This window comes from Typopeltis vanoorti, chromosome 26 (genome assembly GCF_054136105.1).
Source record: "Typopeltis vanoorti isolate ZY-2024b chromosome 26, IOZ_Tvanoo_1.0, whole genome shotgun sequence".
Classification (NCBI taxonomy): Eukaryota; Metazoa; Arthropoda; class Arachnida; order Uropygi; family Thelyphonidae; genus Typopeltis; species Typopeltis vanoorti.
The window spans coordinates 11,379,762-11,396,543 of NC_143574.1; the positions used below are offsets into that span (position 1 = coordinate 11,379,762).

Sequence of the window (16,782 nt, forward strand, 5' to 3'; positions counted from 1 at the left end):
ATGCCAATAGTTTATAATCCGATCCCATATTCTACAATTTATGCAACAGTCTTCCATGCTGTATTCTGTCAAACATCTTAGCAAAATCCAAACGTATCATGGTGTATCCATTCCCCTTGTCTCAGCGGTAACATTATAGAATGTGAGCAAGTTGCTAAAACATGACCTTCCCTTATTAAATCCATGATGTTGCAAAGTACAGATTCTCTGTCAGCCCATTTTTGAATGTGAGCCCTAACCAACTTTTCCAAAATCTTCACTACCATTCCTGCGATAATGATTGGTCGGCAGTTTTACATCAGTCTTTGCACCACCCTTGTGCAATGGGATTACCATACATTCCTTCCACTCTTGTGGAATCTTTCCTGTTCTGAGACTCAAATTATATAGCCTAGTCAAAGGAATAGCCAGTTCAGCTTAACATTCTTTTAGCATCTGTGCTGATATCCCATCAGTTCCTATTGCTGAATTCTTATTCAGTTTGTGCTACAACTCTAGTACTTCCTCCTTATACATGAGTTTCTTCATCTAATGAAGAGGTAGCAGAGAATTCAATGTTGCATATACTAGGTTGATAGCTTTTAGCAAAATGGTTACTCATTAGTTGAACAAATCTCTTCTGCATCAGTCACCTGCATACTATCTGCATTCAGTAGACATTTTAGAAATAACCGTGTTATAAATAACTATTTTAATTTCCTGACATTTCGATCTTCATATTAAGATCATCATCTGGAGTATATATACAGATATACAAGGACAAGCTGAGTTACATTATACACAATAAGCTAAAGAAACAATGATTTGATCACAGTTATTCTACTGGCATGACCTCTAGTGAAAAAAAAAAATTTACAACTTAAATAATTATTTAGAAATTACATCAAAGCTAAATTCTATTTAACATAACACGAGAAAAACATTCTTTTTTATATAGATAGTCTTCTTTCAGTAACAATGATGTCCTGTTTTTCCACCCCCCCCCCCCCCCACCCCCCCCCCCCCCCACCCCCCCCCCCCCCCACCCCCCCCCCCCCCCACCCCCCCCCCCCCCCACCCCCCCCCCCCCCCACCCCCCCCCCCCCCCACCCCCCCCCCCCCCCACCCCCCCCCCCCCCCACCCCCCCCCCCCCCCACCCCCCCCCCCCCCCACCCCCCCCCCCCCCCACCCCCCCCCCCCCCCACCCCCCCCCCCCCCCACCCCCCCCCCCCCCCACCCCCCCCCCCCCCCACCCCCCCCCCCCCCCACCCCCCCCCCCCCCCACCCCCCCCCCCCCCCACCCCCCCCCCCCCCCACCCCCCCCCCCCCCCACCCCCCCCCCCCCCCACCCCCCCCCCCCCCCACCCCCCCCCCCCCCCACCCCCCCCCCCCCCCACCCCCCCCCCCCCCCACCCCCCCCCCCCCCCACCCCCCCCCCCCCCCACCCCCCCCCCCCCCCACCCCCCCCCCCCCCCACCCCCCCCCCCCCCCACATCAATTCATGCTACAGCTGCCTCCTTAGCTTCTCATAATCACTGGCCTTGTAGTTTCACATATACTCACAGAAGTCCTTGCCTGGGTGGCTGGCAACCACCCAGGTAATCACTTCATAGTCACTCTCACCAACTGGATAGAGATATAACACCTCGTTTATAATAACATCCTCTGATGAGATGATCAAATCCAAAACTCTCAGTTCTCATGCGTGCTCTGTTACACACTACCTGATGTAGTTGTATCACAAAAACTTGAGAAACTCATTTTCTTTACTTCCAGTTGCTTACGTCATCCCAATCTATTTGTCATAATTAAAATCACTCATAACCACTCTTTTCCTATTTGATTGGCTAATTTGCTTTCACATTTCATGTGTAAGCAAATTAGCCATGTGTAAGTCACCACCCTCCACATTACCTAAGTGTTTCTTTCTATTTACCTCTATTTTACACCATACTGCCTCAAAACTACTTACACTGTTTCACCCTTGCATCTCTACTTTGTATGGACATGACTCTTTTTTCTATCATCAATAGCACTCCACCTCTCTTTTTACCCTTTCTGTCTTCACAAAATACATCATATCCTTCCATCTCTATTCCTGTCAGGATATCACTCTCATCTAATCGTGTCTTATTTCAACAATTTTTGGATGACAAACTCAATAAATGCAACCGTTTCATTTTCCTTGTTTCTGATACTTCTAGCATTTGTATACAACCATAACAGCTCATTCCTGGATCTACAAGTTTCACTGATACCACTTATCAGAACTTGTGGCTGCATCAAATATTGACAGTCTAATGCTGACATTAACCTGAAGTGTTGTGCACTATTATGCAAGAAGATGTTGATTTTTAATCAAGACAAGCAAATGGCAAAAAATTCTGTCTATATTTAATCCTAAAAAAATGGTATTGAAGTGTTTCATCACACATCAGATGCTGTACCTTTAAGGGTTAACAACTCACAACCATCATTGAACCAAGCAATTTATAGTTCAAAAATCTGTAGGCAGTAACATTATGATGGCTTTGCTTACCTCGTTCTGGAGATAAGGAGACAGTGAAAGAGGTCAAGATCAAGTTAATGATCAAGTTAATATTTGTCATGTAGGACAGTGATTATGAAAATAATGAGAATATGAACTTCATAGTTTGGTAAGAAAAAAGATATAGAAATACAAATTAGTAAGATAATTTTATAGATTAAATATAATAAAAAGTTTCTGTTTCATGTTGTGTAAGGGAGGGGGGGGGGAGGCATCCCTGGAAACTATGTGAGAATGTGGCCAATAATGCTGCAGATTTAAGTTTCTCTCTCTGTGGTGAGCAAGTGGAATGTGTTATTAATGAGGTAATGAATGCTGCTGCTTCAGGGAATGAATTTAGCGAGATGAATCTTGACAGACTTTATGTTCTTAGGAAGGACTTCCCACGATGAGCCTTTTGACTCCATGGAGGCCTGAATAATAATAATAATAATAACAACAGGTTAGGGATAATTCCAGGACAAGTCAATGGAAATGCCTAACCAATAATAATTAAGACAGTCAAAAAAATTTGTGATATGCTCTTCACGTGGGATCACATGGCTCAACCACATAAAATCATGTCAAAAAAAAGTAAAAGCAATAATATAACTATGGTAAGTAATGGACTCATAAGTTTCTGTTACAGGCAGGTACAATACATATAAAATTTAATCTAAGTCTGCAAGTATCTTCATGCAGCTTTAAATTATTTTATTCCTGAATTAATTTTGGTAAACAATTCCATTTGAGCATCAAATGTATTCCACAAGCCTGATATCACAAATGTAGAGGTTGATAAAAGATGAATGTTTTAACGTTTTTTTGAAATCAGTGACTGACCTGGACCTCTTGCAAGCATTTCGGAACAGTGGATAAAATGTTTCCAAAATTTAGATGAAAATATCCAGACATGCCAAATTCTTAATATATTCCAGTTCTTTTGGGGAGAGAAAAGCAATATATAAGGTTTGATGCTTAATGTTATCAGTCTTGATAACATTTATATTTATTTATATTTATTTTTTTATATGTATATTGCCTGCAGATTTGCAAGACAGTTTTATCATTAATCTAACAGATAAACTTAGGTATTGATGGCTATTCGTGGCTTATTTTTAACGGTATTAACTGCTTATATTTTGCTGAATTTCAAATCAGCATCATCATCAGAGCACAACAGCTAGTATATGTGACACTGAGTAAGTGAAACAATACAATTGTAATGGACAAAAGATCTAAAGTCCTATTTTGACACCCTCTAATGTTGTAAAAAAAAAAAATTACACATATCCACATTACAGCTATTGGAAGTTGCGCTTACAATAACATCTCCCAAATTTTTGGCAAATTAATGCAGCCATATTTGTTTAGGTTAGGAGAATTCTTCAAAGCCATGGCTGACTCAAAAAATAATCTTTCAGGTCTATAGCGGCTTCTAAAGCACATTTGTTTTCTTCCATCTAATCCTATGTGAGTTCACACACGATTTTTTTTTTTTTTTTTTTACAACATTAAAGGGCACCAAAATAGGACTTTAGATCTTTTGTCCATTACAACTGTATTATTTCATTTACTTACTTTTGCATATACTAGCTGTGTTGTGCTCTGATGATGCTGATTTGAAATTAAGCAAAATATAAGCAGTTAATGGGGTGGAAGGGGTGGTGAAGCGCAATACATAGCCTCTCCCACTCAAATGTCAACCTCACCTTCCCGTGGTCCATCCTGTTCTAAAAGTACAAACGAGGCACTGGCGACCGAGTATGGGCGGTATAACCTTAACACCCTAACAGAGTAAATGCTGTTAGATCTGCCTGTCCAGAGGCGTTAGGTAGCAGCCCTACCACTGGACTTACCACCGACAGGTTAGTAACCTGCCCTGGGGAAATTCAAAATACTTTCAAGTTTCATGCAAAGAAAAGCCAGACGGACTGTCAGGGAAAAGACCACAACCCAGGAAATGGGAAACGAAATTGGAAAAAGGAACACATAATGAAGATTGCAACATGGAATGTGAGAAGCATTGCACACAAAGAAGAAGAACTTGATAAACAACTAAACCAAGCTAACATAAAGATATGTATAGTAACAGAAACAAAGAAAAAACAAAAAGGTACAAAAGAAACAAACAACTATATACAAATCTACAGTGGGGTAAAAAAAAGAAGAAAGAGCAAAAGCAGGTATAATGATTATGGTACATAAATCCCTAAAGAACAATATTGTATATTACAACTATTTGAATGAAAGACTAATAGAAATTAGACTCAAGACATTAAGAGGCCACATAACAATAATTGGTGCATATGCACCAGAAGAGGGAAAAGAAGAAGACAGTAATATATTTTATAAAGAATTACAGAATGCCATAGATAAAACAACAAAACTGACTATTTACTGCTAGCAGGAGATTTAAATGCCAGAATAGGAAACAAAAAATACAAAACAAACATAGGTAAATTTGGCGAAGATAAATGTAATCAAAATGGTCGCAGATTGCGCGATTTTGTCATTTATAATAATATGAGAATAATGAATTCAATGTTTAAACAAGGAAATACATAAATATACTTGGTCAGCCAGAGGATACAAATCAGTAATTGACTACGTTATCACAAATTTTAAATTAGCGGAGTTAATTTTAGACGTAAGAGCATATCGAGGCTTTGAATTAAACTCTGTTCATTATATGGTATCAGCAAAAATTCGTTTCAAACCAAAGTGGCTAAAAACACATAGAATTGAAAATTCTTACCAGCCAAGCTACAAAATTTCTTCATTACAGGATCCTCAAGTTAGACTACAATATCAAAAATGCACAAACTTAAAAACAGAAGCCACACATGAATCAAGTGACATTGAAGATGAATAGGAAAATTTGAAACAAATTCTCACAAAAGCAGCAACAGAAACCTTAGGAATAAAGCACAAATGGATTAGAAAAAGAGGACTAAAAAGACTGGAACAAAGAAATGGAAAATATAATAAAAACCAAAAAGGACAGTTACCAGAAATGGCTAAATTCCAAAACAATAGAAGCAGAAATAGAGCATAAAAGAAATAGTGCAATTGCAAAACGAGAAGTCAGGAAAAAACATAGAGAAAGATGGAACAATTTCGTAACAGAACTAGAAAAGGATTTATTTAAGCCACAACCCAAAACCTATAAAGTAATAAAATACATGAATAAAGAAATAAAAGAAAAGATAAAAATACAAACAATAGATTTAGAAAAATGGGTGACCTATTTCCAAAATCTCTGGACAGATGAGAACAATGAATTAAAATTTTATAAGACAAAGAATGACCTAATAGAAAATATCACAATGTTAGAACTGAAAAATATAATAAAGAAGATGAAAAATAGGAAAACACCAGGAGAAGACAATATAAATATAGAACTATACAAAAATGCAGGTGAAAAATTTAATGAAAAACTTTTGAAATTTTTTAATATGGTTTGGATGTCTGGAAAAACCCCTAACTCTTGGAAAAAAGCACTGGTCATCCCAATCTATAAAAAAGGAAATAAAGACAATTGCAATAATTATAGGGGAATTAGTCTGCTGAATACAGGATATAAAATATATGCAGGAATATTAAAAGAGAAACTAAGCAGCATTGTAGAAAACAAATTACTAGAAGAACAAAATGGCTTCCGAAAAGGCCGATCCTGCATAGATCCAATTTTTACTTTAAAATTATTAATAGAAAAGAGAAGAGAATTTCAAAAAGAAACACGTGGCATTTATTCATTATGAAAAAGCTTTTGACAAAATTAGTCGGCAAAAATTGTTTAAAATATTAACCAATTTAAACATACCAAACCAACTTTTACAATCTATTCAAGAAATATATACAGGAAATAAAATAGCAGTTAAATTAGAACACAACTCAGAATGGAAAGATATATCAAGGAGTATGACAAGGATGTACCCTCTCACCTCTGCTTTTCAATATATATATAAATGAAATATTAACAATCTGGAAACAGCATAACCCATTTGGTATACAAATGACCCCGCAAATGAAGATAGATACACTACTATTTGCAGATGATCAAATAGTATTAGCTACATCAGAAGATGACTTACAAAGATCATTAAAATCATTAAATGATATCTCAAAACAATATAATATGACAATATCCAAAGAAAAAACAAAAATAATGGCATTCAAAGGAGAAATCCCAATAAGAAGTAAAATAGTGATAGATAATAAAATACTAGAACAAGTAAACGCTTTCAGATACTTGGGATGTGATCTATCATACGAAGAAGAAAAAGACATAGACACTAAAATATCAAACTTTGTCAAAGTAAATAGCATAATAAATAGTATATTTAAGCCATCCCTGGTACAAAAACACACTAGAATCAGACTATATAATGTCTTGTCAAAACCAACTCTACTATACGGAAGCGAAACATGGTGAAAAGGAAAGATGAAAAACAAATTCAAACAGCAGAAATGAAGTTCCTCAGAAAAACAGCTGGATATACCAAGTGGGACCACAAAACAAATGAAGAAATCTTACAATCCCTAAAAATCAAACCAATTAATTACTACATAAGACAGTATAAATAAAAATGGCTAGAACATTTAAATCGAATGGACAACAGCAGACTACCAAAAATATTATACAGATACAGAATAAGTGGAAAAAGAAGAAATCGGAAGACCAAGAAAGAGATGACATGAGACCGGAACAGGCCACATGGCCTATATTCCATGTTAGGAAGAAGATAAGCAGTTAATAAAACATCCTTTAATAAAATTGTTTGGTGTTGCTAATACTGTTAAAAATGTCAGGAGTTTTATCATTTATGCTCATTTTTGAAGTGTATTGGTTATATGTAGTGATAAAGATCATTAAACAACACAAAAGTATAAAATCTGAATGCTTTAAACCATTTTCAAGCCATAAAATCATTTTCCACTATAATGCATTTTCAAGGATAAAAATAAGATAAAGTAATCTGAATGGAAATACAAAATATCAAGTAAGAATTCAAAAGCAACCAAAATTTAAATGAAAAATTACTCTCCCAGATGTGTGGATGTTAAAAAAAACTTCCAGACTATCAAAATAACCTTTTGCTTCTTCTCAATCTCCACCTTGCACCATACCACTTCAAAATCACTGACCTTATGCAGACGTATAACTTCCTGCTGTCATCAGTAGCATTCCCCCCCCCCCCAAAAAAAAAACACATCCATTTCTATTCCCACCCAACCATTTTACTTATTTGAACTATTTCTGAGCAAATAAACTCAATCAGTGCAACAATTTCATCCCCCTTATCCTATTCCCCATGCATCCCATTCCTATGCTGACCATCCCTATACACACAATTATGAATTCATCCCTAATCTGCTCTCCTTACACTGTCTCCTCAAACTTCCTGGCTCCCCCCCCCATTTCTCTGTCCAACTTGCATTCCTGTTTTCACATTCTGTTCTCATACCACTCTCATCCTCATTTATAATCACTTCAGTCCACTCTCCTGCTTATTTACATCACCTCCAACTTCCACTGATACCTTGTTCACATCACTCACACTTCTAGCAACAGTCTCTCCAACTGATTCATGTCAAATCCGTTTAAATATAATCCATCTCTTTTATACAATTCCATTTGAGCATCAAATGCATTCCACACTCCTGATATCCATCCTCAACATAACAAAGTAAACACGGTGAAGGAAATGCATTTGTATGCCATTATTAAGTTAAACTTGTTACACTATGCATATCTTTTACTTATATAATAAATATCTTTTACTTTGAAAGAACAAAAAAAAATTTATACCATCAGCATAAATGCTTAAATTTGATTCATAGTATGACAATTCCACATGTTAAATAACTATTTTTCATATTTGACACCTTACTCAAGTTTATTTTATTTTTTATTTATTTTGGTGGACTATATAAGAAAACTTCTTCCATTGACTGAAGTTTAAAGTCCACTTTCAGTTGCAATGGTATAGTTATCAGTTCTTCACCAGCCATTTTTGATCTAATTTCCATTTATCATTGTATTTCTCAACTTCATTTGTGTTTGCTCCTTGAAGTTTGGATTCCTGTTTCTATTCACTTTGAATCCTAATTTAATTGTCAAATATAATTTATATTTAAACTACAGTGCACTTTCACATTCACTGTTATTAAAATGATAATACAAGTTTAGATAGAAGTTTGAAAACTGATAATATATAAGCTAACAAGAAGAGTATATGCCATAAGAGTATAAGCCAACCTGGTTGGCAGATCTACTCTCTCACCAACTGACTGTGGGTTTGAATCCTGCTGCAAGTACGGATGTTTATGACCATCTTTAGATGGGAGAGGAATTTCACTGCTTACTAGATGTCTCAAGTGGCTTGAAAAAGCTCCATGTTTGGTCTCTGGAACAGGATATTTGGGCTATGTAAATTCAAAAAATACTTAAACATTTTTAACATTTATAGTCCAAAAATTTACATTTTTAGCCCACCCAAGTATTAACCTACTATAAAGTACACCCATTTTTAATCTTAGAACACTAATATAGTGTATATAGAACATTGAAAACACTCATCAATATTACTATAAAACAGCTGTTTAAAAATAAAATTATTTATTTTCAAAAAACTTTTCATTTTTGCAAAAAAAACTCATTTTATATCAAATGATTTTATATCATGTAAAATATATTTCTTTCAAGCTTATGTATATAAACTTAAATTGTTAACAATTAAATTATTTGAACATTCACAACATAATTTCTTTGTATTCTACATATGCACAGTATAATAGTTGCATTTGATGCGATAAAAGGCAAAGATTTTAGGAATTAACACACTTCTTTCAATGTCTTAAGGTTCATTATATTTTTCTCAGTGAGATTTTGTTGAGGTTTATGTGTGCTTGAAACATTTAGATATCTAAAGTGTTAATAAGATCACAGTCTGAAAACTTACCAGAATACTAATAAATTTGACAATCTTATTTTAATAAACGGACACTAGAAAAAAAAAAAGGTTAAGATACTTAGATGAAATTTAAAGGCACTAGGAGTTTCAAGTAACAAATACTAGTAAAAGCACAGAAAATGTGGCAACATTTATGAACATATTATTGTTCTAAGGTTAATAAGGTTAAGTGGCCATATCTTATTGCTAAAACTATTGTGATATTAATTTTAATTGAGATACCAGAACTACAAATGCCAAATATAAGACACTAGTTATAGCTTCTAGTTCTTACTCCATTGTTATAACCTACAAATTGCAATATGCTCGAAACAAAAGTGTAGGGGAAGTAAAATAGATTGTAATTACTTCTCCAGCACTAATGAATAACACAGAACCACCCTGAAGAGTCATGGTGACCCCATTTTCATTTGGTATATTTATACTACCTCTCACAAGAAGCAAAACTGATGCACTATTAAGCGATGCCAGTGGATATGTGACATTTTCAAGTGGCACTTCAATCTTTGCTACTGTGAATTCTCTAACAGGAGGATCATAAATTGTCAAATAAGGATCTTGGGAACTTTGTTTTGAAGGGAAAATGTTTTCTTGAGCACTTTTGCATTCATATGTTAATATATCACAGAGTGTGGTGACATCTTTGTATTTTGGTGTTAAACCTGCACGTACAACATTGTCTGAGCAAGCCATACACTCGATACAGTCACCTAATAAATATGCATGAGGTTCGCCTGCTGCCAAAAATATTGCTTCTCCAGGCTGCAAGATAAGGTAATTAAAAAAGAACAAGCCAAAACATCCTATATCACCAGGAAAATCTGAATAGATTCGAAGTAGAAGGCTCCTGACAGGTTCTGTTATACCAGTCACATTTTCAAATGCTTTTAGCTTACTGACCAAATCTTCAAGATGTTGTGAGTAATGCTCTTTCTCAAAATGCATGAGTGACGTAAAGCATTTTTTCAACTGCTCTTTATCGTCCGTAGCACTTTTTCCCGTGTTCATTAAACAACTAACAAGCTCTTCACCGAGTACAGCTCTGAGTTGAGGCACTTTAGTAAAGAAATTTTTGATTTCAGTGAGTGGGCGAAAACCGCAAAGTGCTTCAAACTGCGTCAATGCAATTGCCAGTTCAGGTTTGTGGTTGTCATCAGGATACAAATCTGGTGCTTGCTTGTACAGTAATTCTGCTCTAACTTTATTAGGATGAACCTGAATTGAAAGAGCTTTGTTAACAGATAACACTTTAAAAAGAAAGGGGAGATTACTTTTGAAACTTTCTTGCACTCTTTCACCGAGACTAGTCGGATGTTCCCTAATCCAATCAAATAATGATGTATCATTTAATGAAGGAATAATCGAAGGCCCTGATGGATGCTCACCCATCCAAAGTTCTGCATATGGTTGTTTTTCGTGTATATCACATTGTGGGTAGTTATGTTTCATAAGCTGGGCAACAATACTATTCATTCCTAGTTTGCCCCAAGCATAATTTTTTACACCACACCTCAATTCAAACACCCTGGGAGTACTACACATTATTTTGGTTTTAATACCGAAACTCGCAAGTGCTCCAGAGATATAAAAGTCACATTTCTTACTCGTAAAACCTTCGCTAACCTAAGAGGAAAATATTTCGTAATTTTCTTACACGTTTCGTAATCGTAAAAAAGCGCCACCTCGCCACATAGAATTCATTTCACGGATTATTTATTATTACATAGCATCACCAAAGAGCCTCTGTAGAACAGTCGATTGCGACGATAACCTTTGAATAGAAACACCTCCGTTCGAATCCTAAGAACCGTCATCGGAGATTTTCAAGGGAAGGTAATTTAGCCTACCGTGTCCATCTGGAAGCTACATTTTTTTAAAATTATTATTCTAGAAGACCAAACGCAATATCAAAATTAAAGGAAATCTGAAGAATAGTGCAAAATAACATAAAAGAGCAATAATACAGAAAGAGAGTGCATATAAGCGGTTGAGACAGCTGTAGGTGTTCTCCCGACGATGAGTCTTCGAACTCCTTGGAGGTCTCTGGAATAATAATAATAAATATAAATATAAATAGCATGAAGGTAATAGCAATGAGACAGTTTGATGGTTGACTTTTATCATTTTTAGGAGGAGGGTGGATAAAGAATCACTGACTTGAGACATTAAATAAAAATAGTAATTTTATCTGAGAAGAGAGTTTTTGAATGTTTATTATTGTAGTAGAAATTTTCTCTTGTTTAGATCATCATTACTAGTACTACAAAACAGGTAAGTTTAGTGTTTTCTAATCAATGTGCACAACGAGGAAGTGAATGCTGCTTCAGATTCTCGATCGTAAACACTCTCGTACTGATTAAAAAACTTGTATTTATAATCAGTGACAAGAATATCGAAATATATTTACCACAACATAAAATGCAGAAGGATATGAAAGCAGCTGTTGTCACGGATGAAGAAACCACTGAAGATGAAGGAATTCCTCTTATCATTTTGCCTAACATACAGTTGGACCAAGTCACATTTGTTACAAAATTGCAAAAAAAAAATAACTTTCCTGCACTAAAAATACAGATGGAGGAATCAGAGTTCAACAGACTACAATTCCAGATTATCGTAGTCTAACCAAGCCTCTTGACACTTTAAAAATCCCTTATCACTACTGAGCATGTACTCAGTAGCGAGAAGAATTAAACGTTGTCTTAAAATACGTTATGGAATCAATTTCGGAAGAAGAGGTAGCTTCAAACATCAGTAATCATGGGCTTAGCCAACGAAAATCAGTAAGATGCTAGATCGGCGAAACACAATAGCCATGGCATTTACAACTGCGATTCGATTTCGATAGAGCATGGGAAGTGGTCAAGGAGCATTTACAGGAGGTTATGGCTGATTGTATACCTAGGGTCCGAATAGTAAAACAAGTAGGGGTAATATGGATGAATAACACCATTAAGCTTGATCTGCAAAAAAAGAAACAACTGTGGAGAGAATTTAAAGAAAGAGGTGACCTGCAGGCACACGAACGGTATAAAATGCAAGCCAGAAGGGTAACGAGTGTGATAAAAAAAGCAAAAGCGGATTAAAAGGAAACTAGCTTTGCAAGCTAAAGAGAATCCCAAACAGTTCTTTCAATATGCTGCAAGCAAAAAAAAAAAAAACTGTACACGGCAAAATGATTTTAAGGAATGACGATGGTAAGGAGGTCATTGAATCAGTCGATATAGTGGAATTACTGAACGAGCACTGTGCAAGAGTATATCATCCAGGTGGTGACATTGAAATATTGAAGGAACCATTAGTTTATACGGGAATTGTGATGAATGAAGTGGAGGTGAATAGTCTATTACAGAACCTTAATGTGAATACACCTGTGGGATTGGATGGTATACCGGCACGGGTCTTACGTGAAGCAGCTAAAGAATTATCAGTGCCCTTGACCATGTTGTTTAATCTGCGTCTCGGGTCTGGTTTAGTACCAAAGGTGTGGAAAGAGGGGAAAATAGTTCCGCTGCATAAAGGAGGATCCAAGACTATGGTTGCAAATTACCGACCGATCAGCATATTAGGAGTCGTCAAGGTCTTGAAGAAAGTAGTCAAGGGAAAAAATATACAGGAATGGATTGATGAAAATGAGATACTGCACAGGGGACAGCATGGCTTTGTGAAGGATAGATCATGCCTCAGTAACTTGCTCAAGTTTTATAATAAGCTGACAGCTGAACTGGATAAGGGAAATGGGTTTACAGTGATACTGCTGGACCTGGCTAAGGCATTTAACAGGATACTACATGGAATTCTAATCCGTAAACTGCAACACATGGGAATGGATATAGGGTTGGTGAGATGGATAGGTGGGAGGTTGATGGAGAGATATCAAAGAGTAGTTTATTCAGGAGTAGAATCCAAAAGACGGCCTGTGACACTAGTGGTGTGCCACAGAGTTCTGTTTTTGGACCACTGCTGTTCGATTTGTTCACTAAAGATATAGGGAAGGATCTAAGAGGAACAGTTCATTTGTTCGCTGATGATGCAAAGTTGGGTAGGGCAATAGTGAATGCAGAAAATGTCAAAATTCTGCAGGATGATTTGGATAGATTGGAATTCTGGGCTAAGGAGAATGGATGTCAATTTAATATGACAAAATGTAAGGTTATGCATTTTTGGGTGAAAAGATTAGCAGCAACATACCACATTGGTGGAACTGTACTCCAGGAGATTGATGAGGCCAGGGACTTGGGAGTGTTGGTGGATAGAGAGATAAAGTTTAGGGGGCACATTGCAAAAGTGGCTAAATCAGCTCATTGACCCACTTGGTTGTTGAAAAATACTTTGACGAGCAGAGACAAGCAAGTTATTGTTCCTCTGTACCGAGCCTTGATAAGACCTCATCTTGACTATTGTGCCCAGATTTGGTCACCTAGATTTCTTCTTGATGGGGAAGAGGTTGAGAGGATCCAGAGGTGAGTGACCAAGATGATAGCATGTCTATGGAATGAACCTTATGAGAACAGGTTGAAGATTTGTGGGTTGCAGAAATTGGTTGATAAGTGGAAGAGGGGAGATATGATTGAGACATACAAACTGCTGAACGGTTTCTATAGAATTAATTCAGAGGATATTTTTGAGATCAGGTCTGGTTGTGGGAGAACTAGGGGGACACCTATGGAAGCTGGGAAAGAGTGTGGTTAGCAAGGGTGTTAGAGCTTTGTTCTTTACTTTGAGAGTGGTGAATGAGTGGAATTAACTGCCAGAGTCTGTTGTGGGTGCTATGACGGTGAGTGAGTTCAAGGCAAGATATGATAGATATAGTGGGAATGTTGTATATTTGTGTGGACATGATGTTTAGGGCCTCCCTCAATGAGTCTAAGGACTCCCTGAAGTCGCCCATAATAATAATTATTATTATTATTATTATTATTATTTAACGGTGTCTCCATGGAGTCAAAAGACTCATCGCGGGAGACCCGACATTGACACACTAACCATTATTTACACAATACCTGTCATACCTCTCCTTAAATTCATTCACGGTTAAAGCATTCACAACCAGTTCTGGCAAAGCATTATTAAAAATAATTAAAAAAAAAAAATAATAATAATAATAAATAATAAAATAGTAATAATAATAATTACCATTAGTAGAAATCAAAAAGCCCAGAGAGAAAGACGAAAGAAATATGTGATATCACGTCACTATGGGCATAATCATACCCGAACCAATTCGGAAGAATATTCAACAGGAGTGCCACAAATGCCAAAAATCTGGTCACGCTCAAGTGGTATGTTAAGCTGACTACAGATGTCTGAAATGCCGAAAGAACTCCTATCCTGGATACCACAAACAGATTTGTCAAATACATCAACTTCATTTTGACCTGCACTTTGCAATGTATAGATACCTAATCAGACGAAACTCGCTACTGATCGCCTCTTTAAATGCCAATGGCCTCGTCAACAAGATTCTTGAACTACAGTACTTCGTCACTTGTCACAATCCAGAAACAATCCTAATTAATGAAACACCTCTCCGTACAGTCAATAAAGAATTATCACCTACAGAAATAATAGACCAGATGCCAGAGGTGATGACACTGCGATTTATATCAAAGAAGAACCTCAAGCACAATTAATTAGCCAAATTTGAAACCTTGACACCAGTGGAATAGAAGTTCAAACCAACAACTTAAAATCCAAGCAGCTACAACTGCCAAGTAAACTGCTACTGACAAAAGATCTTTATGCCATACTAGCCAGAAAAGACTCCATCATTACACTTAAGCTGATCGCCAAAAACCCACCTTGGAGTAGCAAAATGCTAAACAGAAATTAAGGAATGCTGAAAGCATATATCACCTTCAAAAACACAGCAGTCATGAGCCCATCCGAACTCCCATGCTTCGAACTCTTCGGAAAAGAAGATGTCGTGCTTATTGCTATCCTACAATATATCAGACATCAGTATCACTACAAACGATAAATGGACTTTCCTCAGATTACAACCTAATCCTACTCCAAACGGACACTCAAGACCAATCGATGAAGTAATCACTAACCGCACAAATCAAATCAATACCGTCCTAGCAGCTGTCACCATGACTACAAGCCAAACAGACTTTCAGATATCATCCTGCAGCTGATCATAGAAGAGAACAAATCCCAAAAAAGAAATTACAGCAAACTGGCTTCCACACAAAATGTATGAATAAAACATCTCGGTTTCTATCTGAACAAAGGTCTCAGTTTTTACCGATCGCACGTAACTTGCTTCTATGAATGCAACCAAAGGAATCGCGCAATTATCAACCAACCCAGCCAGCTGAACACAAGAAAAACGCGTCTAATCTACCAGATGGCAATAAAATCAATATTTACACAGCATGGAAAGAGGTTCAACTGACATACAGGCATACTTTCCAGCATACGATAGCAATCATTAGGAATTTTGGACCAGTCTTCCTATAAGCATGTAATAAGGTCATGGAATGTGGTGAGATGGAGGTCCATAGACCTGTTACCTGCAATTTCCGGTCGTTTAAATATGATTTGATTAGTTCTGTCATGTTTTTGTGATCCGATCCAGTAATCCTATGGGGCTACAGTAATCCTATGAGAATTTTGGATTATTCTTCAGATAGGCATGTAATGAGATCCTTGACTGATGTGGGAAGACATCCCTTGATCTGCGACACTCCAGTTTATTCCACAAATGTTCAATTTGATTAAGTCATGGCTCTGTGGAGCCCAGTCAAGTGTGATGACGATAATGTCCACAGACCATGCAGCGACAACAGCAACCTTATGTATTGTCTTCCTAAAAATACAACGGCCACTTCCGAAAACACGCCACAAAGTAGGAAGTATTACATTGTCCAGAATGTTCAAATACTTCTCGAAGTTCAATGTTCGTGGCACCATAAACAAAGGTCCGAAACCAAACCAGGAATAACAGGACCACTGCAACTCCGGATTCATACTTGGGGTTACGTACTCTAGAAAGAGACGTTCACTGAGGATTTGCTCGGTAAAGGGCATAGTGTGATTCGTCGCTCTATAAGAAGGCTGTCCAAGCTTCCACGTCACACTGTATACGCTCTTTATACAACTGAAGACGGCGCTGCGTTTTAATTAGGGTAATGTGGGACTTGCCTATTGCGGTTCTACCATGGAAATCCATGTTGTGCTGGTTCTAAATGTTTTTTTTTTTTTAATAGATTCGTGTTCCAGTCGATGCGCGTAGCTCCACGTTCAACATGTCGGTCATCGAATGGCCGACATGGATTTCCAGGGATGGC

General features: G+C 37.0%; 1 protein-coding gene across 1 annotated transcript; it reads right to left on the reverse strand.

Moving 5' to 3' along the window:
• Positions 1-9,132: 9,132 nt before the first annotated feature.
• Positions 9,133-11,155, reverse strand: Mpi (mannose phosphate isomerase). The gene has a single exon (XM_090415060.1). It carries the CDS (start codon positions 11,027-11,029, stop codon positions 9,776-9,778), a length of 1,254 nt encoding a protein of 417 aa, XP_090271186.1. The 5' UTR covers positions 11,030-11,155; the 3' UTR covers positions 9,133-9,775.
• Between the last annotated feature and the right edge of the window lie 5,627 nt (positions 11,156-16,782).

Bases quoted from the DNA above. Each gene is read 5' to 3' on its own strand.
- Mpi (XM_090415060.1), bottom strand. From the start codon at position 11,029: ATGTGTAGTACTCCCAGGGTGTTTGAATTGAGGTGTGGTGTAAAAAAT.